This window comes from Pelophylax lessonae (genome assembly GCF_965119305.1).
Source record: "Pelophylax lessonae genome assembly, contig: HAP1_SCAFFOLD_269, whole genome shotgun sequence".
NCBI lineage: Eukaryota > Metazoa > Chordata > Amphibia > Anura > Ranidae > Pelophylax > Pelophylax lessonae.
The window spans coordinates 121026-147872 of record NW_028120071.1 but is presented as its reverse complement, the minus strand read 5'-3'; the positions used below and the strand labels follow the sequence as shown (position 1 = coordinate 147872).

The 26847-nt window shown below is 44.7% G+C and overlaps 2 protein-coding genes across 2 annotated transcripts in view; one reads left to right on the top strand and one right to left on the bottom strand.

Annotated features, from left to right (window-relative positions):
- The window catches only part of LOC309543617 (uncharacterized protein), a gene marked incomplete at both ends in the record, with an annotated part of 248485 nt that overhangs the window by 101447 nt on the left and 120191 nt on the right, over positions 1 to 26847 (bottom strand).
- The window catches only part of LOC309543612 (uncharacterized protein), a 120000-nt gene that overhangs the window by 14267 nt on the left and 78886 nt on the right, over positions 1 to 26847 (top strand). Inside the window, exons 3-9 of the mRNA XM_082276069.1 lie at positions 13725 to 13848; positions 13965 to 14062; positions 14152 to 14379; positions 14459 to 14665; positions 14786 to 14917; positions 22978 to 23230; positions 23315 to 23349. Of these exons, the coding sequence (XP_082132195.1) occupies positions 13725 to 13848; positions 13965 to 14062; positions 14152 to 14379; positions 14459 to 14665; positions 14786 to 14917; positions 22978 to 23230; positions 23315 to 23349 (1077 nt within the window). The remainder of the gene's footprint in view (positions 1 to 13724; positions 13849 to 13964; positions 14063 to 14151; positions 14380 to 14458; positions 14666 to 14785; positions 14918 to 22977; positions 23231 to 23314; positions 23350 to 26847) is intronic.

Genomic DNA, 26847 nt, shown 5'->3' with positions numbered 1-26847 from the left:
GTCAGAAGCCCGATCTCCTGGCAACTTGCCAAGCAGCATGGAAGCCACTTCCGAAACTGTGGAGGAACCAGGACCAAGTGTCCAAGAGCCAATTGTGTGCCCACGTAGGTTTTTTCATAATGATTTTTATCAGTGTTATTTTTAGCCTCCAATTTACAACACTAGTTCCCTATGGGAGCCTCTTTATTTGAATGGAAGTCGCACCGTAAGTCGGATCAGGATGCTCTGACTTGCGGGGCCACTTGCGTTGTGAAGATTTTTGAGGGGGAACTACACCCAAAAATTGAACAACCCACCGTGGGTGTCCCCCCAAGTTCACAACCAGGCCTTTTGTGTGTGGTATTGAGTTTGAGGGTATGCCCACAACAAAAAGACAGCGTGGGTTACCCCCAAAACCCCTACCAGACCCTTATACAAGCATGCAGCTTGTCAGGCCAGGAAAGAGAACGAGCAAGCGGACCAAACACCCCCTGGACCACAGCAGGACACATGCCCTCAACATGGGGGGGTTTTGTTGCTTTGGGCCAGGGGGCCTCTGCACCGCACACCCAAAAGCACCTTACTCCCATGTAGAGGAGGACAAGAGCCTCATCCCCACAACCCTGTCTGGTGGTTTTGGGGGGTCATGCGGCCAGGGGGTTCCTAGGACTTTGGAAGCAACCTTTAACAAAGGGTGGCCCCCAGATCCCAGACCCCAATCACTATGTGAATGGGTATGGGGTACATAGTACCCCTACACATTAACCACATAAATGGAAGTGTATGTGAATAACGACAGGAGACGTTTATGAAATGTTCTTAAATATCTTCATCCGGTCTTCTCCACTCTGCTCTTTGGATCTTCTCCTCTCCACTCTTCTGCTGTCCAATCTTCTGCTCTTATGTTGTCTGCTCTTTTGCCCTAGGCTCTTCTTCTTCCTCCTGTCCTCCTCCAATGCTGTTGCCGTGCATTCTGCCCGTCTCTGGTCTCTGCATCTTAATATATATACATTACAACCATGCCCTCACAATGACGTCATCATGCGTTCACACCCCTAATGAATATATAGTAAGCTCAGGAGACCGGCAGAATCATCAGCAACAGCATCGGAGGAGGACAGGAGGAAGAAGAAGAGCCTAGGGCAAAAGAGCATAAGAACAGGGTAGGTATTAACTCGAGAGGAATTTAAGATTACCTGGACACCAAATGTTTCTCTATTATTATGACCTCATGTAGGTGATTCACATTGACTCATTTTTTTTTAATTTTTACAGACCATGTTTTACATAGTTGCACATTAGCCAAATTGACCCGTGAGGCTCTCCAATGCTGCGCAGACCTGGAACAAATAAAGGAGACTGCAACGGCATTACAAATCAAAATGCGCAATTTTGTGGACATGATTGGCAAATTTTAAGCCACAATTTTACTAGGTTTTTAATGTTTGTATTGGGATGTTCCTGATGTTACAAATTTTTTATGATGTTTTATGGCATTTTAATTACACTCAGATGTTAAAGAGTGTACCCAAGTTTGGGAAAAGCACTTTACAACACCCTAACCCTAACCCTAACCCTAACCCTAACCCTAACCCTGTGAATGTTTGATACTAAAACGTTTTTACATTCAACAATGTGTGTTCAATTCTTTATTAGACTTTAGTTGGGGGGTCGAGGTCTAAAGCTGTGTAAAGAAGCACTAAATGTATGATGGCTGTCCTATTCCCATATTTACATGTTAATGAAAGCATTTTGGTCACTGCCATATGCGAGTTGCTGGAGGTGTCAATGAAATGTTAAAGATACCCCCAGTTTTAACGCATATCACAGTGCGATCTGACATTTCACACAGGATCGGATCACACAAGTTTGAACGATTGTGCGATCCTATCCTGATGCGGCTGAATAAATGCATCATGTGCGACTTTTGTGCGAGTGCAGTGCGAATTGAGCCATACAAACTGTATAGCTGATTTTCGCATGAACATCTGATCGCATGTAATAAAGGAGCAGTGCGCTACGATATTACATGCCATCAGATGTGCAGTGTGAATTGAGACATACACTTTGTATGGCTACATTCGCACTGAACACGCATACAAGTCGCACATGACCCTTTATTTCTGATGTATCTGGATTGGATCGCACAGTGCTTAACACTTGTGGAATACAATCCTGTGGAAAAAGTAAGTGGCGGGTCACCCTTATGCAATGCTGGAAGGCTGCAAAGTCGCAGACTTCCCGCATCGCATAAGTGTGACTCAACACTCAAGGTACTAGCAGTCCTAGGATTCAATATGGCATTGATATTGCCAGTAGCAATCAGTGTAGGGAGATCAGTGTAATCTATAGTGTATTGCTTGTTCGTTGCTCTAGTTCACTTTCCATTACCTATATATATAACACTTTGAGATGAACAATGATCAAGTTTCACATAACACTGACATATCCTAACATTGGTGGGCAGTGAGAAGGATGTCATAAATGAACACAACATAACAGGTGTAGGTACTTTGTTAATACCCTAATGTATTATATGAAATATATAGTATGGGCAACTTCTGGACAATGAACACCAATGTAAGGTGACATTAGATGAACCTTGGGTGTGACCTAGTTCTCAATGTGACAGGGTTTGTGTACATTTTGTGGGGTGCAGAAGGCCCTTGTATTTACACCACTGGCTAAAAAATAACACATGGCCATCATCACTTTGGATCAGCTGGTGAGAGACTACAGTCAAGAAACACACTGATGAATGTATTAACCCTTCCAAAGTCACACATATATAACACATGATTAACCCAAATAATTGTGTTTGGCATATGTGCCCAAATGATTATAATCCACAATACAGAATCATTGCAATTTTTGTTTAATGTGTTGAAAAATAATATATCTCTGACATTTATCTTGTGTGTCCAATCTTTAACAAGATTAATGGGTGTGTGACAGTGATTGCTGCCAGGACACAGCTCCTCTCCCCACGAAATAGTCCAGATATTCCTGGCGGATCTGACGGGCCCTGTGTGATGCCAATGCTGACCGTCCAACTTCCATTGACGTCATGGACTCCACTTGGTTAGAAGGTTGGGCCTCTCCACTTGTACCTGGCATAGCAGGGTCAGTATCCAGTTGCTGCAAGACATAATTTTGTGCATTCCTGCGTAGGAAGTTGTGCAAAATGCAGCAACACAAGACCACATTATCCACTTTGTACAGTGCCAGGTTTATGGACGTCAGGAATATCCGGAACCGGTTGGCCATTATCCCGAAGGCATTCTCCACAACTCTGCGAGCTCTGGACAACCGGTAGTTGTAAATCCTTTGGTCTGGGGTGAGGTTCCTCTGAGGGTAGGGCTTCATGAGATGCTCCCCAAGCGCAAAAGCCTCATCTGCGATAAACACAAAGCTCATACCCTCAACAGTTTGCTCCCTGGATGGCAGGTTCAGAGTGCCGTTCTTTAGACGACGAGCGAACTCCGTCTGATCAATAACTCCCCCATCCGAATTGCGGCCATTTTTGCCAATATCCAAAAAAATAAACTCATAGTTTGCATTAACTATGGCTAGCATGACTATACTAAAAAAACCTTTATAATTATAATAAAATGTGCCGGAATTCGGAGGGGGGACAATGCGGACGTGCTTCCCATCAATAGCACCCCCACAATTGGGAAAATTCCACTTCTCCAGAAATTGATCAGAAATCTCCAGCCATTGCTCTGCGTTTGAAGGAAACTGTGGGGAAAAAATAAAAAAAAAAAAATTAGTGCTTGAGCACATCACATTATTAATTACACACACAGTTGTCTGTTAAATGCTTATGCAACTTGCTAAAAAAATATACAACAGGAAGGCAAAGGTTTGGATATGGGGATGTAACATCTACATACATTTATTTTCAACCTCCTATTGTTCTTATATTGTAAAGGGCCATACACACTAGAAGATTCTCTGAAGACTTTTTCGTGCAGATTTACCTTTTCTATGTAGTGCAAGGGCCTACCAGATTGCATAGGATTTGAAAGTGTTTGTTGGACCTCATATTATTTGGTTTTGGTAAATCGGAAGGATAAATTGTTCTGACAATCTTCTAGTGTGTATGGCCCATTATACTCACCAGCTAGAGCTGAGATTTACAAACTACGGCCATCCAGCTGTTGCAGAACTACACATCCCATGAGGCCTTGTAATTCTCTGACATTCACAGACATGACTAGGCATGATGGAAATTGAAGTTCGTGAACAACTGGTGGGCCATAGTTTGAAGACCTCTGAACTTGAGCTTTGGTATATGCTGACTTTGAGATTTAGCATGTGGGTGGGGGATGGGTAAGTAAAACTGGGCATTTATACATCAATTAGGGCTTGTGGTCAGTGAAGGTTTTAACATCATTACATAAACATACAGAATCATAGGTGGGAATGGATGGACTGATGTATTTTAGATAAATCATTAACTAGGTACTAAAACATTGGCCAAGGAATAATTGTTTGAGGGAAAGCAATAAAATGACCCAAATTCAAAATACTGTTAACAGGCAATGCGTTTAGGGACACATAGGAGAGAATGGTGGGGTGGTTAGTGGGTAATTTTACAAATGGTTAAAGATAATCTACATCTTTACTACTATGTGCATGCGGACAGAGGGTAGTTTACAAATAATGGCCTGTGTCAATTGCTGTACATCCAAAAACATCATAATTCAGGTGAAACTAGTAATACATGTAATGTAATGTAAAAAATCAAACATACCTTGATATAGTCCTTCTGCAAGACCTTGATGATGGCAGAGCAGGTCTCAGGGATGATGACTCCAAGAGCTTGGGGGGAGATGCCTGTGGTGAACTTCAGATCCTGCAGGCTTCTCCCTGTTGCAAGATACCTCAACGTCGCAATTAACCTTTGCTCAGGAGTAATTGCAAGCCGCATACAAGTATCCTGCTTCAGAATATAGGGGGACACCAGGGCAAGAAGACGGTAAAAGATGGGATCCGTCATCCTCAAATAATTCCTGAAGTCATCAGGATTATTTTCCTGGAGCTCCCTCAGCAAGGACATATGAGAAAATTGATCACGGTTAAGCAACCAATTTTTCGTCCAGGAGGTCCGCTTCTTCTTCCTATTGCTCGTACGTCGTCTCAGAGCCAAAACTCCAACACTAACGACAGCAATGGACGAATTCACGGTCGCCATAATAAATTCTCGAACGATGTCTCGGAAAATAGCGAAATGTCGTCAACCAAACAAATGCTACCGAAATCAGCGCGAGATGCCCAGAAGGGTCACGGCCAAACACTCACTTCCTCTTTTGTAGCGGCGAACGTGCGTGGAACGTAGTGACGTCATTTTCTGTCGGAAGACAAATGTCCTGGGCAAGTTTGGAGCACTTTTCAACAGACAAACAACAAACACACCAGCCGCGAACATTTGTAGGACGTTCCGTCGGCCGACGATCGGTACGTGTGTACGGGGCTTAAGTTACAAGAATAGTTCAGCGTTAACCGGCATCCGGGCTGCGTTATCCAGCCTCAAGTCAGCATTGGTGGACATTCAGCCAGCGTCAAGCGGTACTATTTAAGTGTCTCCGCCAAATTGTGCATAGTTGAATTAAAGGAGTATCCCACTCATCCCTTCTCCCATCCAAGTTACCAAATAAATATAAAAAACCCAAAGATACTGGACTGGTCATTGTCGCAGTGCTCACACTTGGAGAACATGCTTAAATGCACTGTTGTTGCTAGCGGTAACCCAGGGGAACCCACATCCAGCAAAACGGCTGGGAATTGTGCTACAGTAACATGTTAAGCCTATCATGCTACAGCCACTGTGAAATCCCCTAAGCACTGACTGTGTCCCCCCCCTCTTCCAGCCTGTATCCCCCCCTCATCCAGCCTGTATCCCCCCCTCATCAAGCCTGTATCCCTCTCCTCATCCAGTCTGTATCCCCCCCTTATCCAGTCTGTATTCCCCCGTCATTCAGCCTGTGTCCGTGTCCCCATCAGAGTGCTCCTTTACATCCAGTGTGTCCCCATCAGAGTCCTCCTTTACATACGTGTCCCCATCAGAGTGCTCCTCTACATCCAGTGTGTTCCTGTCAGAGTCCCTCCTTTACATCCATGTCCCCATCAGAGTGCCCCTTTTTACACCCAGTGTCCCCATCAGAGTTCTCCTTTACATCCGTGTCCCCATCAGAGTGCCCCTTTACATCTAGTGTGTCCCTGTCAGAGTCCTCCTTTACATCAGTGTCCCCGTCAGAGTCCTCCTTTACATCAGTGTCCCTGTCAGAGATCCCCTATATTATTTAGGACAGAGATCCCCTTTATTATTCCAGTCAGAGTTCCCCTTTATTTTTTCCGGTCAGAGTTTGCCTTTAATATTCCAGTCAGAGTTCCCCTTAAATATTCGAGTCAGAGTTCCCCTTTAATATTCCAGCCAGAGTGCCCCTTTATTATACCAGTCAGAGTTCCCCTTTATTATTTATCTATTACATCCGTGTCCCCATGAGAGCTCCCCTTTGAATTAGTGTCCCTGTGCAGTTAGAGTGCCCCTTTAATGTGCCCATATAAGAGCTGTGTTACTGTTCTGTAATCAGATAATATTCCACCATTTGTCAATATGAATCTCACATAAGAATAAGCCGTTCCGTCCCATGCATGCGCAGATAGTACAATGAGCGAGGCAGAATCTGACATTAGATTCTACCCGCTCTGTCTCTCCTGTCGAAAAATGCATCCGGCGGACTGCGCATGCTCAACGATTACATCAACCCCAGTCCCCAGCTGATCGGAGAAGTCAGCTGGAGTAACGTCACCTACTGCGCATGCGCAGTTCGTGGGATGCATTTTCCGACGGGAGGCATTATTCGACAGGACATCGGCAATACAGACGAGCTACAAAATTGGCCGCACAATGGCAGTGTTTCCCAATAATATAGGCAGCTGCAGTTCCAAAATTGGCCACACGGTGGCAGTGTTTCCCAACAATACAGACGAGCTGCAGTTACAAAATTGACCACACAGTGGAAGTGTTTCTCAGCAATACAGCCGAGCTGCAGTTACAAAACTGACCACACGGTGGCAGTGTTTCCCCAGCAATACAGCCAAGCTGCAGTTTCAAAATTGGCCACATGGTGGCAGTGTTTCCCAACAATATAGGCAGCTGCAGTTCCAAAATTGAACACACGGTGGCAGTGTTTCCCAACAATATAGGCAGCTGCAGTTACAAAATTGGCCACACGGTGGCAGTGTTTCCCGGCAATATAGATGGCTGCAGTTACAAAATTGGCCACACGGCGGCAGTGTTCCCCAGAAATACAGACGAGCTGCAGATACAAAATTAACCACACGGTGGCAGTGTTTCCCCGGCAATACAGGCGAGCTGCAGTTATAAAATTGACCACACGACAACCTTCAGTTTCTATTGGAGATAATGTTTGACATGTGACTGTTCCATTTTTTGTTGTTGGAGAGAATTGGAACTGCACTGCTATTGTTATAAAAATACCAACAATTACAAATCTGCATTTTATTTACATTGTTAAACGTCCATATATATGTCTCATTTATTTAACCTCTTGCTGTCTGGGACATTTTTCACATCCATGTACAAATTAACAATTTTTTTTTTTTTTTAGAACCCCCAAACATGAAATATGTTCCAAAAGCAGAGACCCTGGGGAATAAATTGGGGATTTTTTGTCACATCAAATTTTCAGGAAATAATACACAAATTTTAGTGCACATAAATACAATATAATACCCATTTTATTGGTAAGATATAAAATATAATGTTGTGTTAAATAAATTGATACCAAACATGTCAAGAATAAAAATTGCACACGCCTGTGACAAACTACGGAGCCTAAAATCATCCATCGGTGTCCCTTATAAAAGCCTTTCCAGGGTTACAGCTTATCGATAATGGGACCTCTGCTGGTAGAATTCTTCTCTCACACTCAGCGGAGATACCCGCCTGACAGGGAAGTGAAGGGCTCACTTAGTTACAGCTATTAGCAGCCGCCCGCCCGGTGTGTTAGTTCATTTATACACATAGTCGTAGTAGTCACATCACCGGGAGGCGGGACTTTTCAAAGCTGCGCTGCGCCCGCGGTGGCCATCATTAATTTCGGCATCTTTAACCCATTTTCGGCCGAAATGGAATAGGCCCATTATGTAACTAGTAAAAAACTTTATTGATAGAAAAATTCCCTGACTAAGGAACACATGAATGAAATTAGAACATCACCTCCACCAAACACTGTATAAATAACAACACATAAAATGTGACAATGGTTAAAAAATGTCCAAACTGAAGACCAATCCAGAGTGCACTAACATGTATGATGTACTCCCGAGTGGTTGTGCAGGGTATCAACTACTCCACAAGGGAGTTACAAGTGTTGATCCACAAGGGTGTAAATCAAGCAGTGCATACTACCATAAGGTAGGGATTAATCCGACATCCTCATGCTAAAATAAAACAGTGTGTGATATAGAGCATTCCTCATAAAATTCAGTGGATGTTTGGTCCCGATGAACGGAGATACTATTGAGCAATATGGGATCCAGAAGGAAAGGGAGCATCAATGCTGCACAGACAATTAGTCTTCATGAAGTAATTAGAGATACGGAAAGTACCCACAAAACGTATGACACTTGATGTGAATAATGAAGTGGTTGGCAGCATCAGTAGTGGAAAAGTAATTGAAGCACGCTATATTATTATTGGTATTATTGATCCGCATCTATAATTTGATGAGATAATTCTCTAGAGTGGTTTTCTCTTTATACCACCACTGCACCTTATATATCTAGTAGTTGTTTACTACTAGATTGAAATATATATATATATATTTTTTTTTTATTTAAACTTTATTTCTGATATTACATACAATGCAGGTCCAACAGCCCTACTTTGAAAGTAAGGAGGCCTGTTTATTCACACACAGGCACAAAGAGATATACACTGTGGGACAATCCCCCCTCCCCCTTAGCAGCCAATCCACAGACACATATACATCCATAACAAGTTGATCTTAAGGCAGACAGAAACAATAGAAACATTGGGATACAGGTACTTAACAATAACAAACCCCACCCCAGCTCACTATCTAGCAAGGGTCTATGAGACACTCCTGCAATATTCTGGCAATAGGGGCCAGGGAAACTGGACAAGGATTTATGCCTTTCCTCCGCTGAAACTCCTGCCGAGCCTTCTACGCAGGATAGAGGTGGAAGAGATTCCAGTCATTCTGGTGGCCCCAGACTGGCCTCACCGGTCTTGGTACGCAGACCTGGTAAGGTTGGTCACCGATGCTCCTTGGAGACCTCCTCTCAGGGAAGATCTGCTGTCTCAAGGGCCGATCTTCCATCCTGATTTACAGTCGCTTGCTTTAACGTCATGGCTTTCTGACTCTGTGGCTATTGAAGGCCAGGAAGTTGAACTCCAGGAAGATATATCATCGTACGTGGAAATCGTACATTTCATGGTGTGAATCGCTGAAGGTGTATCCTTGCTTGTTTTTAATAGCTAGGGTTTTGGCCTTTCTACAAAAAGGGGTTGAACAGAGGCTGGCTTTGGGCACTATCACGGGCCAAGTGTCGACTTTGGCTATATATTTCCAACGCCCGTTAGCTATGCATGCCTTGATTCACACTTTCATTCAGGGAGTGCGCCATATGGCTACTCCGAGATGATCCCCGCTACTTCTGTGGGATCTGAATTTGGTATTTCTGTTCTTAAAGAGCCTCCTTTTGAGAACATTCGGGAGATTTCTCTTCTTTTATTGTCTCAGAAGGTTGCCTTTTTGGTGGCTATCACTTTTGCCCGCAGAGTATCAGAATTGGCGGAGTTGTCTTGCCGCTCACCTTATCTGGCGGTTCACAAAGATAAGGTGGTACTCCGACCTAATCAGTCTTTTCTTCCTAAGGTGGTTTCTGATTTTCATTTAAATGAAGACATTGCGCTGCCTTCACTCTGTCCCAAGCCCAAGCATCCCAAGGAAATTGCCTTGCATTCTTTGGATGTGGTTCCGGCGATCAGGGTTTACCTGGCGGCCACTGAGTCTTTCAGAAAATCAGAGGCTCTTTGTGTCCTTACCGAGGGACCTCGTAAAGGATTGGCCACGCCTGCTGTGACCATATCCAGATGAATCAGGCAGACGGTTGTTCAGGCTTATTCACTGAAGGGTCAGGTTCCTCCTTTCCCTGTGAAGGCGCATTCTACTAGAGCACTGAGTGCTTCTTGGGCTTTTCGCCATCAGGCGTCAGTGATGCAAGTTTGCAAGGCGGCAACTTGGTCGTCTGTGCATACGTTCACAAAATTCTACAAAGTTAACGCGTTAGCATCTTCAGATGACTCTTTTGGTCGCAAGGTTTGGCAGGCTGCTGTTTAAAAGAGAACCTTTTTTTTTTTTTGCTTCTCTATGAGGGTGTTCTAGGTGAGCTCCAGTTGTTCCTGGTTGAGCTCCATGTCACCTGGTTGGCTAAGTTTAGCCTTTGGGGAATTTCGTTCTTTTTTGCCTTGTTTTTCCCACCCCTCATTCATATACTGCTTTGGGACGTCCCAATGGTCTAAGAAGATATGGAGCTGCGTCTGTCAATGGACGATAGAGAAAACTGGATTTTTGTACTTACCGTAAAATCCTTTTCTCTGAAGTTCATTGACAGACGCAGCACCCACCCCTCTACTTATGAGAGAAATGGGGTTTTTTTGTCTTCTAAACACTGCTTTCTGTGAATCTGAGGGCTGTAGCAGAGTGTGTGGGGTTATGCCTGCAGGGACAGCCCCATTGGTGTGGTAAAGCTTTTTCCTGCCTAGTGTCCAATTCCTGATGGGAGGAGCATAACCCAATGGTCTAAGAAGATATGGAGCTGCGTCTGTCAATGGACTTTAGAGAAAAATCCAGTTATTACTGCTCGGGGGGAGACATTTTGGCCCCTTTGATTTTGCAGTAAAATTGATTGCAGATTTAGTCATGTAGAACATCTGTTATATGGATACAAAGAACCCCAGCCGAGAGTAAAGGGTGGAAATGGCTCCTGATCCCCAGATTTGGGCAATTATGTCACCAATATAAATGGGAAAAACCTGCGCTATATGTAACAACTCAAATACCTACAAAAATAACTTCTACCGGACTGCTGCTGTAACAAAGGTAAGTATTCCCTTTATCAACTAGAAGAGTGTTATGTGTCACAGCACTGTCCTACTGTGTGTGCACATAAATTATCACAAATACACTAAAATATGTGGATACATTCATATATAAAGTGCTAGGGGCTCAAAATAATATCCTCTGCAGATCTACTGTTTCCACTTTACACCTACTTCATTGATCTTATGGTGTTTATCAATAATCTAAGAAAACTGAAGCATGTGAAAATTCATATACAACATAAAGTGCTTTGTGCTCAAGATGCTGTCCCCTGCAGATCCACTGCTTCCACTTTGTACCTATTTATTTAATTTTATAATAATTGCTCCTATGATAAATAAAGTGAAAATCTGTGCAAATTCATGTAATCATACAATAAATATTGTGTGCTCAATATAGTGTTATCTGCAAGTCCACTGCTTCCACTTTGCACCTACTTCAATGGATTTATATTGCTAAAAAAAAGTCCACAAATGAATGAAAAGTTGATAAGGTGTGAAAGTTCTCCGTGCTCCAAACTGTGCCAGCTGTAGTGTAGCCACGCCTTCTTCCACCTCTTACACACGTGATGGTGAGGGCGCCCCCTTAGTAGTGCTTCCTCACTCACCAGAGCAATATGACTCCCAGCTTTTCAGCTACCAGAGTCACAAACATCCTTCACACTCTCCTCACCTCTGATGGCAAAAGAACTGGATCCTCCTCACTCACTCCTGCAAGTCTGCTGCGCTTTCTGTCAGTCTCCCTCCTAGACTCGGCTTCCTCCTCCAACCGCTGTTCCAGCAGGAGCTCCGCCTCTTCATACACACTCAGGGAGGAGAGAAAGGGGAAGGATATACAGTACATACACACACAGCACAAGGCCGTGTTCACACTACCAGACGGTTCTCAGGGCTGCAGTTCCTCTGAGTTCCACAAGGTGGTGATCTCACTTCTACCCAGACAGGAAGTCTCTATGGAATACAGACAGGAAGTCTCTATGGAATACAGACAGGAAGTTATGTCAGATTCTGACAGGACATTCCATTTAGTAGGACGGAGAGAGAAGACCATGCAGGATCTGGCGGCAGAGGAGGTAATACATAGATTAACCCCTTCAGGGGGATCAGTTGATGAATAATATATCTTGCTTTCAAAGCTGGCCATACATGGTTCAGTTTTATCGTTCAGCCAGCGAGATAAGTGAAAAAACTGAAGCGATTCCCCCATCCACACATTGGAGGGGGATGGGGGAATCCTCCCGCTGCACTATTGTATTCTAACAATGGGGGGGGGGGGGGCGCTCCTCCGCTCTCAGAATACACAGATCAGTGATGAAGCTATTGGCTGCAGCCGCTGATGGAGTGACTTTTATCCGGCAGTGACCACACATGGATGGAAATGTGACCGATCCCTGCTGAACCAGCTGAATTTCCATGTATCTATGGTCACCTTAAGTCAGTGGTCCTCAACTCTGGCCTACAGGGCCCACTAACAGGCCAGATTTTAGGTATTACCTTGGGGAGATGCAGACTAGAGTACTGCAATCACTGAGGAGCAAATGATATCACCTGGGATGTATTTCAGTTAACTTGCAAATCTGGCTTGTTAGTGGGCCCTGTAGGCCAGGGTTGAGGACCACTGCCTTAAGTGACTTCCTCCCCTCCCCCTCATCTCCTTCATTATGTAAGTCATGCTGAGATAATCTCCCATTGGCTGAGCAATATTCTCATTTGTCTCTGAGCTCCTTCTTGCTATTCCTCGTCCTGCCTGTTGTTTCCTTGGATTAATTTTCTGTGTAGTGACCCCGGCTTCATCTCTTGGATGCGCTCGTCTGTTGCTTGTCCTGACCTTTATCCTGATTCCTGGATCTCCTCCTCATCTCTCCTCCATATCCTCTTACACAGCTTTTCTCCACACCTGCAGTGACCCTGGGGGGATGGGAACTTGGCACCAGCATGCAGCAAAATCCATCCCCACCATTAGGAGCTCTGGATGAAATTGTCTGCTATTTACACTCCATTCCTCCGCACATCACCTACTCACATGAGAGATTACTTTCACAGATTCCTGACAGATTTCTGTATGGTAAAGGTCAAAGTTCACTCTTCATTTTAGGAGAAGTGGGAGGCACCCGGGAACAATGATTTGGTTTGCACAGGAGCCTCATATAGAGGACCCCTCAAATCTCCCCATCTAAATGTCCCTCCATCCAGAGTCTATATGTCCTATGACATCACACTATCCTCACAGCTCCTCAACAAGCTTTTACTCTGCGTAGTGTGGGGGTCCTGTGTGGGTAAATTATACCTCAGTCTTTAATCAAATGGAAACCTGAATGGTGAGGTGAGGAGGATTCTGGGAATTTCATTTGATTTTACTATTTGTGTTCAGATCTAGAGTTTTCCTCCTGTGAAGTCTGGAGATCATATGACATCACATTGCCTCCACCTCCCTCCCTGATAGAATAGAGAAATACAAAGAAGATTCTAGAAGTCACCAGAGAGATCATGGAGGAGAGGTGAGCGGTGCTGGGAATTCTGGGACATTATCCAGTAACAGACAAGGGATGTGTCTGGGTGGTGACTGTATCATTGTGTGTGTCAGGTTCCTATAAGGTGTCAGGATGTCACTGTCTATTTCTCCATGGAGGAGTGGGAGTATTTAGAAGGACACAAGGATCTCTACAAGGACGTCATGATGGAGAATCAGCCGCCCCTCACATCACCGGGTAAGAGGAGACTTTATTGTAAAGGAGAGAGCAGTACGGAGGCTCCACCTAGATCCCCCATCATCTGATAAACACATAGAAACAATGTATTCAGTCAGTGTGTGTGTTTCCTACAGATGGATCCAGTAATGGGAACCCACCAGAGAGATGTCCCCGTCCTCTGTATTCCCGGGATTCCACACAGGAAGGTCACACCATCCCTCACCATCATCAGGTAGATGAGGAACAATCACTGATAGTATCATTAGGATCTGTACATTATCTGCATTGTTACCATTGATGTCATTTTTATTATATATTCAGAGTGGAAACCTGAGAGATTCTAAGGTTGAGGTTAAAGAAGAGATAAAAGAGGAGGATGATGAGGATGGGGTGATGGAGGAGTCAGAGTTTCTAAAAGAACACAAAGATCTGTACCAGGGCACCATGGTGGAGTCATCCAGCTACAGAAACCCACCAGAGAGATGTCCCCGTCCTCTGTATTCCCGGGATTCCACACAGGAAGGTCACACCATCCCTCACCATCATCAGGTAGATGATTGATAATGATTGGTAGTTCTGATTTATACACAGCATGTTTGTTACAATGAATGTTTTATTATATATTCAGAGTGGAAACCTCGGGGATGATAATATTGATGTTAAAGAAGAGTATAAAGAGGAGGATGAGGAGTATGGAGTGATGGAAGAGTTTTCAGAAGGACACAAGGATATGATGGAGCCACCTAATACCAGGAACCCAGCAGAGAGATGTCCCCGTCCTCTGTATTCCCGGGATTCCACACAGGAAGGTCACACCATCCCTCACTGTTACAAGGTTGGTGAGACAGAGATTATAAAACACAGACTCATGGAGACAATGTGTGGATTTTTATGTGATGTCACAATAATAAATCTTATATTTTACAGATGATATTCTTTCATTTTCTTGATTTAGAGTGGAGATCCAATCGATATAGAATTTGAGGTGAAAGCAGAAGAAGAAGAGACGTATGTGAGGGATGATCAGCAGTCTATGGAGGAGGATGGAATAACGGGGACATTTATAGAGGAGGACACTCCTACAGAGATCAGCACAGGTGGGTCATTAACACTAAATCCATTCCTTCACCCATACTGCTCACTGATTGGTCCAGAGTAGGGCGGGGACTGGGTGATATCAGCCTGTAATCCCCTGGTCACTTTCCTGAGCTGTGTTCCCCGTCCTGTATTCCTGTATTTCTCTTGGATAATCTTCCTTCTCTGTGCTGTAGACACAATTTTTGTATCTAGACTGGATTTATGGAGATTCTGGGATTCGGCTGGCAAATAAAATGTGCATGATATAGGCACCTAGGTTATGAGTTTTGGGTCTTCTGCCCCATGCCTGAGTCTAATGTCTTGTTCCAAACAAATGAGGAGGAGATACTGTACACCATATGAAAGGTCCATCTCCAGTTCTCATTGTAACATTATGTTCCATACAAATGAGGAGGAGATACTGTACACCATATGAATGTTCTATCTCCATTCCTCAATATAATGTCATGTTCGAAACAATAAAATTGTCATCATTTCAATAGCATTATTACTCAGTGATGTTTGGTTGGGTAAGGTTGTATCATTGATCCATGTCAGATCTCTTTTTTTTTTTTTTTTTTTTTTTTTCAATTCTTTTATTTATATAAAAGACAACTTCCAGGCATAATAAACAGTAACATTCCTTATAGAACATATTCTGAGACAGTGTATTACAACATGGAAGACAATTCAGTTATAAGGTTGAGATCTACTTCGGTGGTAGAATAAGAGGTGTTCTACAATTCCTCTAATGGGAGGAGTTATGCAGGACTAGAAAGTACCCGGAGTTGTCTGTTCCAGTTTCACATAACGTATAGAAGAAGAAGGAAATGGTAAAGCGAATAAGTAGTGGAAAGAGAGAGGGAAGTAAAAGAAACCTAGAGAGAGGCAGAAGAGGATAAGTAGGTGGGATGAGGGTGGAAGGGGGGGGGGCGTGTAGCAGGGTTAGCATTGGTAAAGCTATGGCCCTACATCAGCAATACTTTCCACCAATATTTAAGAGCTCCCCCAAACTCAACATGAGGTCTCTTTAGTATTGCCTCCCTTAATTAAAGAGCAGCCTTCATCAGAGAGGACAAATATATTACATTGACCCCAGGTTTTGGTATATCGTTCGTGTTGGGGACGTGTCAAGAGAACAAGGTTTTCCATTCTATTAATTTCTTTGAGCCACATGCCAACAGTCAGGGCCTGTGTGTTTTTCCATTTAAGAGGGATGCACATTTTAGAAGCATTTAGAAGGTGACGAATGACAGAATTTTTATAGGTCTGGGCCGGGATGTTAGAAGGATGGAGAAGGAAGAGAGCAGGGTCATTGGGGAGCGGTCGGTTTATAAACCTCTGAGACATTTCACGTACTGTCTTCCAGAACTCCTCTAGTTTAGGACACGACCCAAAATCATGTAGGAGTGTCCCCCGGCCCTTCCTGGCATCTCCAGCACTGATCAGTGAGTGTGGGGAAGAATCTGCTCAACCTTGACAGCGTGCGGTACCACCTTGTTAGGAGTTTGAAGTTGGTTTGTTGTATTTACATGCAGATGGATGATGTAAATGTAAACGGAATGATGTGATTTTGTTGGTCTGGATTAAAGTTACAGTCTAAATCTCGTTCCCTCTTAGCTAAGAATGGGGGTTGGTAAGTCCCCTGGGGTGTGATCAGTAATGCATAGGTCGTGGGTAATACCTGTGTCAGTATTCTGTCTTGAGAGCATTGTTCTTCGAAGGGTGGCAATGAGTTTAAGAAATTATAGAGTTGCAATGACTTTCAGAAATCTAGACGGTAGGGTCCCGAGGAGTCCATGAGGTCTTTGAGTGCAGGCCAACTAGATGATGTTGAAAAATGGGAGGCTTGGAAATAGCCTGACTCCATCAAGGTCCTGAATGTTTTATCTTGGTAGCCCGGGGTAAACTGGGGATTCCCCAGTATGGGTGTCAGTGGTGAGTGCGTTGGGGAAAGTGAAAGTTGTGTGAATAATTTAGAGCAGGTTCTTATCATGTGACCTATGAGGGGATGGCGTCTTATGGAGTCTGGTAGTGAATGGTGGCACGATGAAGCTCTATGGAGGGGTATGTCGCATTGGGCCTGTTCTAGTCTGGGCCAAAGCTTTGCTTCACCATGACGACACCAGTCTGAGTCTCCCCAACTGTGTAGCCTGATAGTACTTGCATAAGTCCAGCACTGCCAGTCCATCTGGTAATTTAGGAAGCAAGAGTAGTCTCCTACATAGCCCAGGTCGCTTATGTGCCCAGATAAAATCCACTAGTAGGGTGTCCTCTTGTGTAAAGTAATGCGAAGGGATGAATATCGGAAGTGCTTGAAAGAGGTATAGGATCTTGGGAGTATGCAGACTTTAATAATGTTGCATCTCCCAAACCATGAATGGAGGCCAGAATTCAATTTATCTTATAGAATGTGGACTTTGTTTAGGAGGGGGAGAAAGTTGAGCGTGAAGATGGGTGAAAATTTGGGTGGTTTGAGAGTGCCCAGGTATTTCAGCGCTGAGTTCGTCCATTTTAGCCTAAAATTCAGTCACAGTTGGTGGAGGAGGGGGTTTGATAAGCCTACTCCCATAGCTTCAGATTTAGTAAAGTTGATATTTAGATCGGACAGAGTGCCATATGCCTCAAACTCGTGAAGAAGATTCGGTAGAGAAATTATGGGATTTATGAGGGAAAATAACATTGTCTGGATACGCTGATATTTTCTGCAGGGTCACCCCAACAGTCATGCCTGAGATATCCGGGTGGAGGCGTATTCTACATAAAAAGGATTCTAGTGATAATGCGAAGAGTAAGGGTGACAGAGGGCACCCCTGTCTTGTCCCATTCCTAATTGTGAAGTAGTCTGATAAGACACCGTTCGCCTTAACCTGGGCGGCAGGGGCAGTATAGATCTGGGAGATCCAATTTAGCATGGTGTTGCTGATGCCAACATGTCGAAGTACTGCAAACATAAAATGCCGATTTACTCAATCAAAGGCCTTCTCGTGTGTCTGTGCTTAGGAGGACACAGGGTGTGCGGGTCTTGGTGGCTACATGTAGGAGGTTGAGGACCTTGGTTGTGTTATCCCGTGCCTCACATGTAGGCACAAATCCAACTTGATCCAAATGGATGAGTTGCGTCAGATGTTGTTGGATTCTAGTTGCTAGGATTTTGGTGAAAAGTTTAAGATCGACATTTAGCAAGGAAATAGGTCGGTAGCTACTACAGGAGCTGAGACCTTTTTCCCTCTTTAGGGATGACTGAAATGTGAGCTTGTAAAGTCTCTTTGGGGATATATGTCCCAGAGCCCCATGTATTAAACATGTCAGCCATAAACTGTCCAAGTGACGGCAAGAGTGTTTTATAATATTGGATGGTAAACCTTCCCCACTTTGGAACCACCTATGGCCTATTTTAGTTCAGCCAAGGTGATGGGATCCTCTAGGGATTTACTGTCAGTGTTGGACAACCAGGGCATCCAGAAAGAGAGCAGGTATTCCTCTATATGGGTCTGTTGGGGTTTGTAAGTTATAGAGCGAGGCATAGAAGGATTTAAATTCTTGTGATATGTCTAGGTAACGCGGCTTTTTGACCTGTGCGGGAGATAATAGGTTTCTTCTTGGAGGGATCTAGCCAATAGTCTGCCACACTTATTTCCCGACTCATATGACATTTTACGACAAATTTGCATGGCTGCCTTAGCTTTGTAAAGTAAAAGGTCATTAATTTGCCTATGTAGAGTCATAGGTTCTACCTCTGAGGAGAGTGACAGAGCGTGTTTGTGATGAGACTCCAATGCATGTAAAGCTTGGGATAAGGAGTCTAGTTGTGCTGTACGCTGTTTTTTGATCCAGGAGCCATGCTTTATGAGCACCCCACAAATCACTGCCTTGTGTGCCTCCCAAATGATTCCGGGGTCAGTATTTGCAATGGTGTTAGTCTGAAAGAAATGGTCTAATTCTCTACATCTGTCAAAACAGTCTCATCTTGGAGTAGGCTTTCATTTAGTCTCCACATTCGGGTTCTTGACCTTCGAAAGTCAATTAGTGCGTAAGAAAGTATAAAAGGGGCATGGTCGGACCAAGTAATAGAGCCTATTAAAGAGTCACGGGATCGTGTGTAGTTGACAATGCAGCATCAAGAAATAGTCTATACGAGAGTATAGTTGGTGAGGTGAGGAATAGAAATAATAGTCTCGTTCTCTGGGATGCATCAGGCGCCAAACATCTAACTTTGCAATACGTTTGCGGACGCCAGGGGGGGATAGAGGAGGATCCCAGAGATGTACCCTCCGAAGGAATCGGAGGGATATTAAAATCTCCCCCAACAATTAGTTGACCCTCAGAGAACTCCAGGAGCTTCTCCATACCTCTAGTAATGAACTCATCCTGCTGGCTGTTGGGAGCATAATAGGTGGTCAAAGTCACTCTGACGTCACCAACATCGCCCTTCAGAAACAGAAATCGGCCATTGGGGGTCTTTTAGAATATGCGAGGAGGTCCATGGTACCGTACTGGAAAAAATGATAGAGGCTCCTTTTGATTTAGTCTCCGGGTTAGTAGAGTGGTAGGCCAAGGGGAAAAACCGGTTCTTAAATAGTGAAAGCTTGTCATCCCTGAAGTGGGTCTCCTGTACAAAGGTGATATCAATTTTAGATCGTTTAAATTGTTTAACAAAATTTGCCTCTTTTCCGGGACGTTAAGTCCCTTAGCATTGATCGATAGGATCCTGATGTTATCCATGTGTTAAGAAGGGCGAGGGGAAGGTTGGGAAGAGGTAGGGGAGGGTAAGTAATAAGGGGCAAAGGGGGGGCTGGGGTATGAAGAGAATGGAGATAAAAAGAGGGGAGGCAAAGATGGTATGAGAGAGGAAGAAAGGAAAGTCAGACAAGCAAAGAATATGAGAGAGTGAAAGAGAAGGGGGCAATCCCACAGAGAGAGGCCTCAATTTACTAAGAGATGGCAAAAAAAATGCTAAGACACTCACCAGCAAGGAGCCGGACGAATGAGCGTGTGCCTATGTGGGGTTGTGGTTGGAAAGAGTCAAGGGACGGGCCCCGACCCTCCCCCCCCCCCTCCAAGTCTTCTTGAATAAATGAAAGGTATATAAGGTGTAGCACTGCCCCCTAGAGGACTGCAGAATTTTCACACTTTAAGGATTCCCTTGGGTTACCCGTAGCAACTGCTTGCAGAAATCTTAACATTTTATGTTCTTGGCTCAGTCAATGATCAGTGTAGGGGTAGTTGTTTTTGTGGTTTTATTTCATATTGGGATAGGAGAAGGGATGAGTGGGATATTCCAACTGTTGAACTATTCACAATTCAGAGGACTTCTAGCTTGAGAATGCGGCAAGACCGCTACTTCATCCTGCCACTTGAATGAAGCTGAGGAAAGTGTTCCTAGTTGTGTTTATTTTCAGGGTACTCCCCCAGTACCCCCTTTCTATGCACTTACTGACACCTGCAACCGTCCACTGACTATACTCCCGGAGTGGTCCCCTTCCTTTGCAGAACCCTGGGCAAGATTCTCTGTACTCACGATACTGTTTTTCAAGATTCTCGCAGTGCCCCAACTCCTCCAGTCAGCTCTCCTGAACCTCTGGGTTCAGCCTCACACCACTGGCTCACCAGGCCTGTGTCCCTCACCCACTGCTGCAGAAGAGGAGGCAACCGCCACCCTCCTTCTGGGATTTTTCTTCCTGACAAAAGACCTCTACCTCATGTGCCCCTGGCTTTTTATACCCTGCCCCACAATTCACTGAGAACCAACTGTCTGTGCCAACCTCTGGGGCAGTACCAAAAGCCTGTGTGTCATTGGCCAGGTTTCCTCCAGCATCCAATGTGCCTCCCTATTGGATCAGCTGGGGACACTCCCTTAGACCAGATGAATCACACACTGGGCACACTGAGCAGACCTAACTCACAGATCCTGCTCCCTGATAAGCAGAGTGCAATATAGAATTTACCTGCTGCTTCTCTGATAGGCAGACAGAGCCAAAGCTATACTCAATCTCTAGCACCTGACTAGGAGGGTGCTACATCTTTAAAAGACGTGGATGTCCGGGTAAATTTGAAAAGTTGTGGGGCATGTGGTTGGATACCCCTGGCCTTGGTCCACCAGAATTAACACTTCAAAGCTTAGTCCTAGGACCACATTGAGGGTACCTTTGACGCTGACAGTGTGTTTGCTGGGTTTGGTGGAGGAAATGGCACCGCTTGGAGCACAAAGAATTTTATTGTCGGTTACTCTGTTCTATGCACACAAGGCTATTCTTCTGCATCGGAGGAAGACCGAAGCGCCATCGGTGGAGTATTGGAAGTCACCAGTGAACACGATGCGGCCATTTTACAAAGCCACATACCTGAATAGAGGATGCGTTAAATGGCAGGGTTGGACTGAGAGGCCATCTACTCTTCTCGGAGGTGATTGTGGTCTGCCACCGGTGAAGGTGACGGTCACCTTAGAGGGGTGAGTTGAGGTCCCCTGATACTTAGGGAGGTAACAAATGAAATCTATGCCTAGCAGACAACAAGCAGTGGTGAGAGGGTGGGGGAGGTTGGCGTATGGACCTGGGTGAGAGTCTGTGTGGGGGAGACACTGCCGCGTTGAGGTTCTCCTGGGAGGTTCTCCTTTCGCATTTTCCTATAAGTATTGTAGTACATGAGCATTGCCCTGAGGTTGGGGGAGGGGGGATGGGGAGTTGTTTTGTTTGTTTCTTGTCTGTTTTTTGTGTTATTTTTACTTCTATGTTTAAAAATCAATAAAAATAATAATAAAAAAAAAAAGCTGAGTCCTAGGAATGAATAAACAGGAGGGAACGGGATAAGGCACAGGCCAAGGAGATGTTGGGGGAGTGGGTGGAGTCAGTGAGATGTTGGGGGAGTGGGTGGAGTCAGTGAGATGTTGGGGGAGTGGGTGGAGTCGGTGAGATGTTGGGGGAGTGGGTGGAGTCAGTGGAGGTGGCGAATGGAAACATGCAGGAGTGACTATATATGAAGGTTACGATCGCTGTGTCTATGACTGTACAAAGCGGAAATATTGTGTACCGAATGGAATGGACTTTTCTTTCTTTATAATAAAACTTTTTCTGATTTAAAAGAAAAAAACACTCAGAAAAGATGAGTAGGGAAAATGTCAGTGGCCTCCACCTGTAAAACCATTCCTGTTTTGGAGGTCGTCTCATTGTTGCCCATCTAGTGCACCTGTTGGTAAAAACCCCCTCTGCTACTTGACTGAGCAGATGAATATCCCAGGAGTTTCCCTGACTTGATGCTATACTCTGATTATAAAGTGCTGAGCAGTGTATATGAGTGTGGAAAACTCTTGGTAATTTTTCTTGTCTTCTGACAGACGGACTCTGTGGTGGGAATAGAAGGACATCGGAGGAAGATGTGACTACAGAAGATAATGACATGGCATCTTCTCCAGAAGTAAATCCCGTTCCTCATAATATACATGACAGACCTCACCATTGGAGGAGATCATTGGAATCTCCTGATACTTCACATAGTCCTCTAATATCTGACAGTGCCGACGGGTGCGGGAAACCATCTCATCTCAGGGAATCTTCTTTATACCATACAGGAGAGAATTCATTCTCATGTTCAGAGTGCGGGAAATGTTTTAAACAGAAAGGAAACCTTTTTAGGCACCAGAGAATACACACAGGTGACCTTCCCTATTCATGTTCAGAGTGCGGGAAATGTTTTAGTCAAAAAAGATACCTTCTTCAGCACCTGAGAATTCACACAGGGGAGCGTCCCTATTCATGTTCAGAGTGCGGGAAATGTTTTAATCAGAAAGTAATCCTTCTTAGCCATCAGAGAATACACACAGGTGAGCATCGCTATTCATGTTCAGAGTGCGGGAAATGTTTTAATCATAAAGAAAGCCTTCTTAGCCATCAGAGAATACACACAGGTGAGCGTCCCTTTTTATGTTTAGAGTGCGGGAAATGTTTTAATGATAAAAAAAACTTTCTTAGCCACCAGAGAATACATACAGGTGACCTTACCTATTCATGTTCAGAGTGCGGGAAATGTTTTAGTCAAAAAAGATACCTTCTTCAGCACCTGAGAATTCACACAGGGGAGCGTCCCTATTCATGTTCAGAGTGCGGGAAATGTTTTAATCAGAAAGTAATCCTTCTTAGCCATCAGAGAATACACACAGGTGAGCATCGCTATTCATGTTCAGAGTGCGGGAAATGTTTTAATCATAAAGAAAGCCTTCTTAGCCATCAGAGAATACACACAGGTGAGCGTCCCTTTTTATGTTTAGAGTGCGGGAAATGTTTTAATGATAAAAAAAACTTTCTTAGCCACCAGAGAATACATACAGGTGACCTTACCTATTCATGTTCAGAGTGCGGGAAATGTTTTAGTCAAAAAAGATACCTTCTTCAGCACCTGATAATTCACACAGGGGAGCATCCCTATTCATGTTCAGAGTGCGGGAAATGTTTTAAGTATAAAGGAAACCTTCTCCGCCATCAGAGAATTCACACAGGTGAACGTCCCTAATTATGTTCAGAGTGCGGGAAATGTTTTGCACTCAAATGTTTAGACACCAGAAAGTTCATACAGACGAGCGTCTCTAATCTTGTTTAACTAAGAAAGAACACCTACTTACACACAGGTGAGCTCCTTTTTAATGTTACGAGTGCAGGAAATGTTTTCCAAACAAAGGTTTATTTCTTAAAATCCAGAAAGTTCATACAGGCGAGCGTCCTATTTCATGTTCAGAGTGCGGGAAATGTTTCACTCCTTATGTACGCTTCAAACGGCAAAGAATTCACACTTATATATATATATATATATATATATTATTATTAGGCTCTGTTTTCATGTTCAAAGGGCGGGAAAGTGTAAAAATAAAGGAAATCTAATGAAACATCAGAGTGCGCCCCCTGGTGGTATTACGGGAAATGGGCGCTGGATTGTAATAGGTGGAACTGTTTAGTCCATAAACAAATGTGAAACCACCACAGTCCACTCGGGGTTGGTTTACACCCGCATCGCCCTCTGACCGCTGTGGGGTTGGCAGGCAGCTGGGAGCCCTTATGTTAATCCTTTATCTTCCATTGGTGAACCTTTTTTATTGGTTGCTTCATGTTGTTGCTCCTTTTTGATTTATGGAAGTAGCCGGCTTTTTATTGGTCCAACCAATGTATGATTATTAATACATTTGACACATTTGTTAATTCTATTATAAAAGATTTAAGCTTTATTTTATTCATATCATTACTGTGTGGTAATCGCTTATTCTGATCTTGTCCAATAAAAACTCTTCGTACAATATTCTGTGCAGAGTCTTCTTTTTTACCAATGATTAGATGATCAGTGATTGGAATGTGATCAGTTCATAGAGAGTCATCCATTGGGGTTTTATTAGTGAGATGGAGAGTGGAGAAGGCACCACATTGACAGCCATTGGAGGCCCTTTCTAAAGCCCTAAACTTTTTGGCAACCTGTCTATGACATTAGTCTTCCAAACTCTATCTCACTGAGCTAAGGCCAGAAGAGTTCCAGGAGTTCTTCTCTGTCCACAGTTCCCAAACCAAAAGGAGACATCCACCACATCTTCAATCTTAAGTCCCTAACTGTCCTCAGCTGGGCCCAGGAGTTCCACATGTAATCCACCAGGTCATAGCCTCTTTATCAGGGAGACATTCTGCTCTGACCACCCCCATACATGTACTGCGGTAGGGCGGCCATTCTGCACAGAATTACATCTGCTTTTCCGGGTCTGGGGCGGGCATACGCTCTGCCGCCGCCCAGCTCCCGCTGGACACAGCAGGAGCCAATCAGCAAGTCTGGTAGATACGGTGTCCGTCGGCACCCGGCAATCATTCCCTAGAGCAGTGGTCCTCAACTCCGGTCCTCAGGGCCCACTAACAGGCCAGATTTTAAGTATTACCTTGGGGAGATGCAGACTAGAGTACTGCAATCACTGAGCAGCAAATTATATCACCTGGGATGTATTTCAGTTATCTTGCAAATCTGGCCTGTTAGTGGGCCCTGAGGACCAGGGTTGAGGACCAAGGCCCTAGAGAGCCGAAACAGTTGTCTGCCAATGTAAGCAAGGCAGATCACCATTCTGTTAGTAAGGAAGATGGAGATCCTGTGTTTCTACTAATAGAGAAAGGAGATAGTGGCACACAGAGTTTATATATAGTCCAGCCAGCAATAAATATCTAAAAATACCAATGATCAGTGTAGAGGGTAATCCAGAAAATGTCACTGGTCTTTGGTTATGGGGGTACAATAAAGGAATGCACAGGACCACCTATGGCTGCTGTCCTTGTGACTGGCTCTGTATAGACCAAGAGGAAAGCTCTGTAGAAGGAGCCAAATACTCTGAGCGCATAGCCTTGCTTATCTTCTCATCTGGTACCTCCTATCCTTCCGGTGATGTCACTTCCGCTGTGCCTTCCATGCTGGTTAGCGTGGCTTCTTGGGGCTCCTCCAGGCTCCCCAGCCAGCCATCTCTCTGCCCAGCAGCCAGAACAGATGACAGCGGTCCTACAAGACGGTTCTAGGAGGATCCACAGACTCCGACATCAGATGAGCACTTGTATATTTTACCTCAAGTGAGTGTTTTAATTTTTTGCTATTAAAACTCTTTAACCAGAATACTACATGTAGCTGGGATCAGACTACCATACTGTATATATATATATATATATATATATATATACAGCCCTCAAATTTTCCACTCGCCTGCTCGCATTTTGCCAGTGGAAAATGATGTAGGGCAAGCTCTGGGAACCGCTCAGGGGAAGAGAGGAGAGGAAAGCCGGATAATGTCAGAGCGGCGGATCACCCCGCTGTAATAGCTTCAATTGTAATTGCCGGACGCTCACCGACACGCACAGTCCCGCCTCCTAGCCCGGCTTCTTTGATAGACAGAACACCTGGCCAACCAAGACGTGTGACGTCTATCAAAGGAGCCGGGCTAGGAGGCGGGATTGTGCATGTCGGCGAGCGCCCGGCAATTACAATTGAAGCTGTTACAGCGGGGTGATCCGCCACTCTGACATTATCCGGCCAGCAGTGGAATACCAATGGGGGGTGTCAAGCCGGTACTCGCGCCGATCATCTCATGTGAAGGCAGCTGCTGCCTCGGTCTGTGCTGCGCTGCTCGCAGGGTCTGGAAGAAGGTGAGTGTTCAAGGATTTAGCAGCCTCCCTGTGTGACTGGATAGGAGGAGCGGTGGGGCGGCTGCATATACAGGAATTGATCTTTCCAGCTGGATGCCTGATTCTCCTCTCTGCAGGCATTGAGCAGCTGCAGGAGGAATAGGGAAAGATCAATTCCTTTATATTCCTCTATATGCAGCCGCCCCACCGCTCCTCCTATCCAACTTCTTTTTTTTCTTTTGCTTGCCCCCCAGTGCTGTACAGCCACCCCCCTCTTCAGACCTCCCAGTGCTCTTCAGCCCCACCAATGCTCTTCAGCCCTCCCAATGCTCTTCAGCCCCCCCCAGTGCTCTTAAGCCCCCCCTCTAGCTCCCCCAGTGCTCCTAAGCCCCCCCTTCCAGCCCCCCCCCCAGTGCTCTTCAGCCCCCCCCCTCCAGCCCCCCAGTGCTCTTCAGTCCCCCTCTCCAGCCCCTTAGTGTTCTTCAGCCCCCCCCCAGTTCTCTTCAGCCCCCCCCCCAGATCTCTTCAGCCCCCCGCCCTCCAGACCCTTGATGACCACTGATGAGGCTGCACTGATGGGCACTGAAAACATTGTTGTTGATATTTATTTTTGTAACTTCTGCATTAATGCAAAAACATTTAACAGTGTAATTTTGAGATAATTTATGAGGGCGTGTTTAGGGGCGGAATTAGGGGTGGGGTGAGGCAAGGTAGGAGTTGGGTGGGGCAACTGGTGGCGAGTAACCCTTAAGGCCTGGCTAGTAGCTCAGGACTTTAAATTTTGAGCCCTGTATATACAGTGGGTACGGAAAGTATT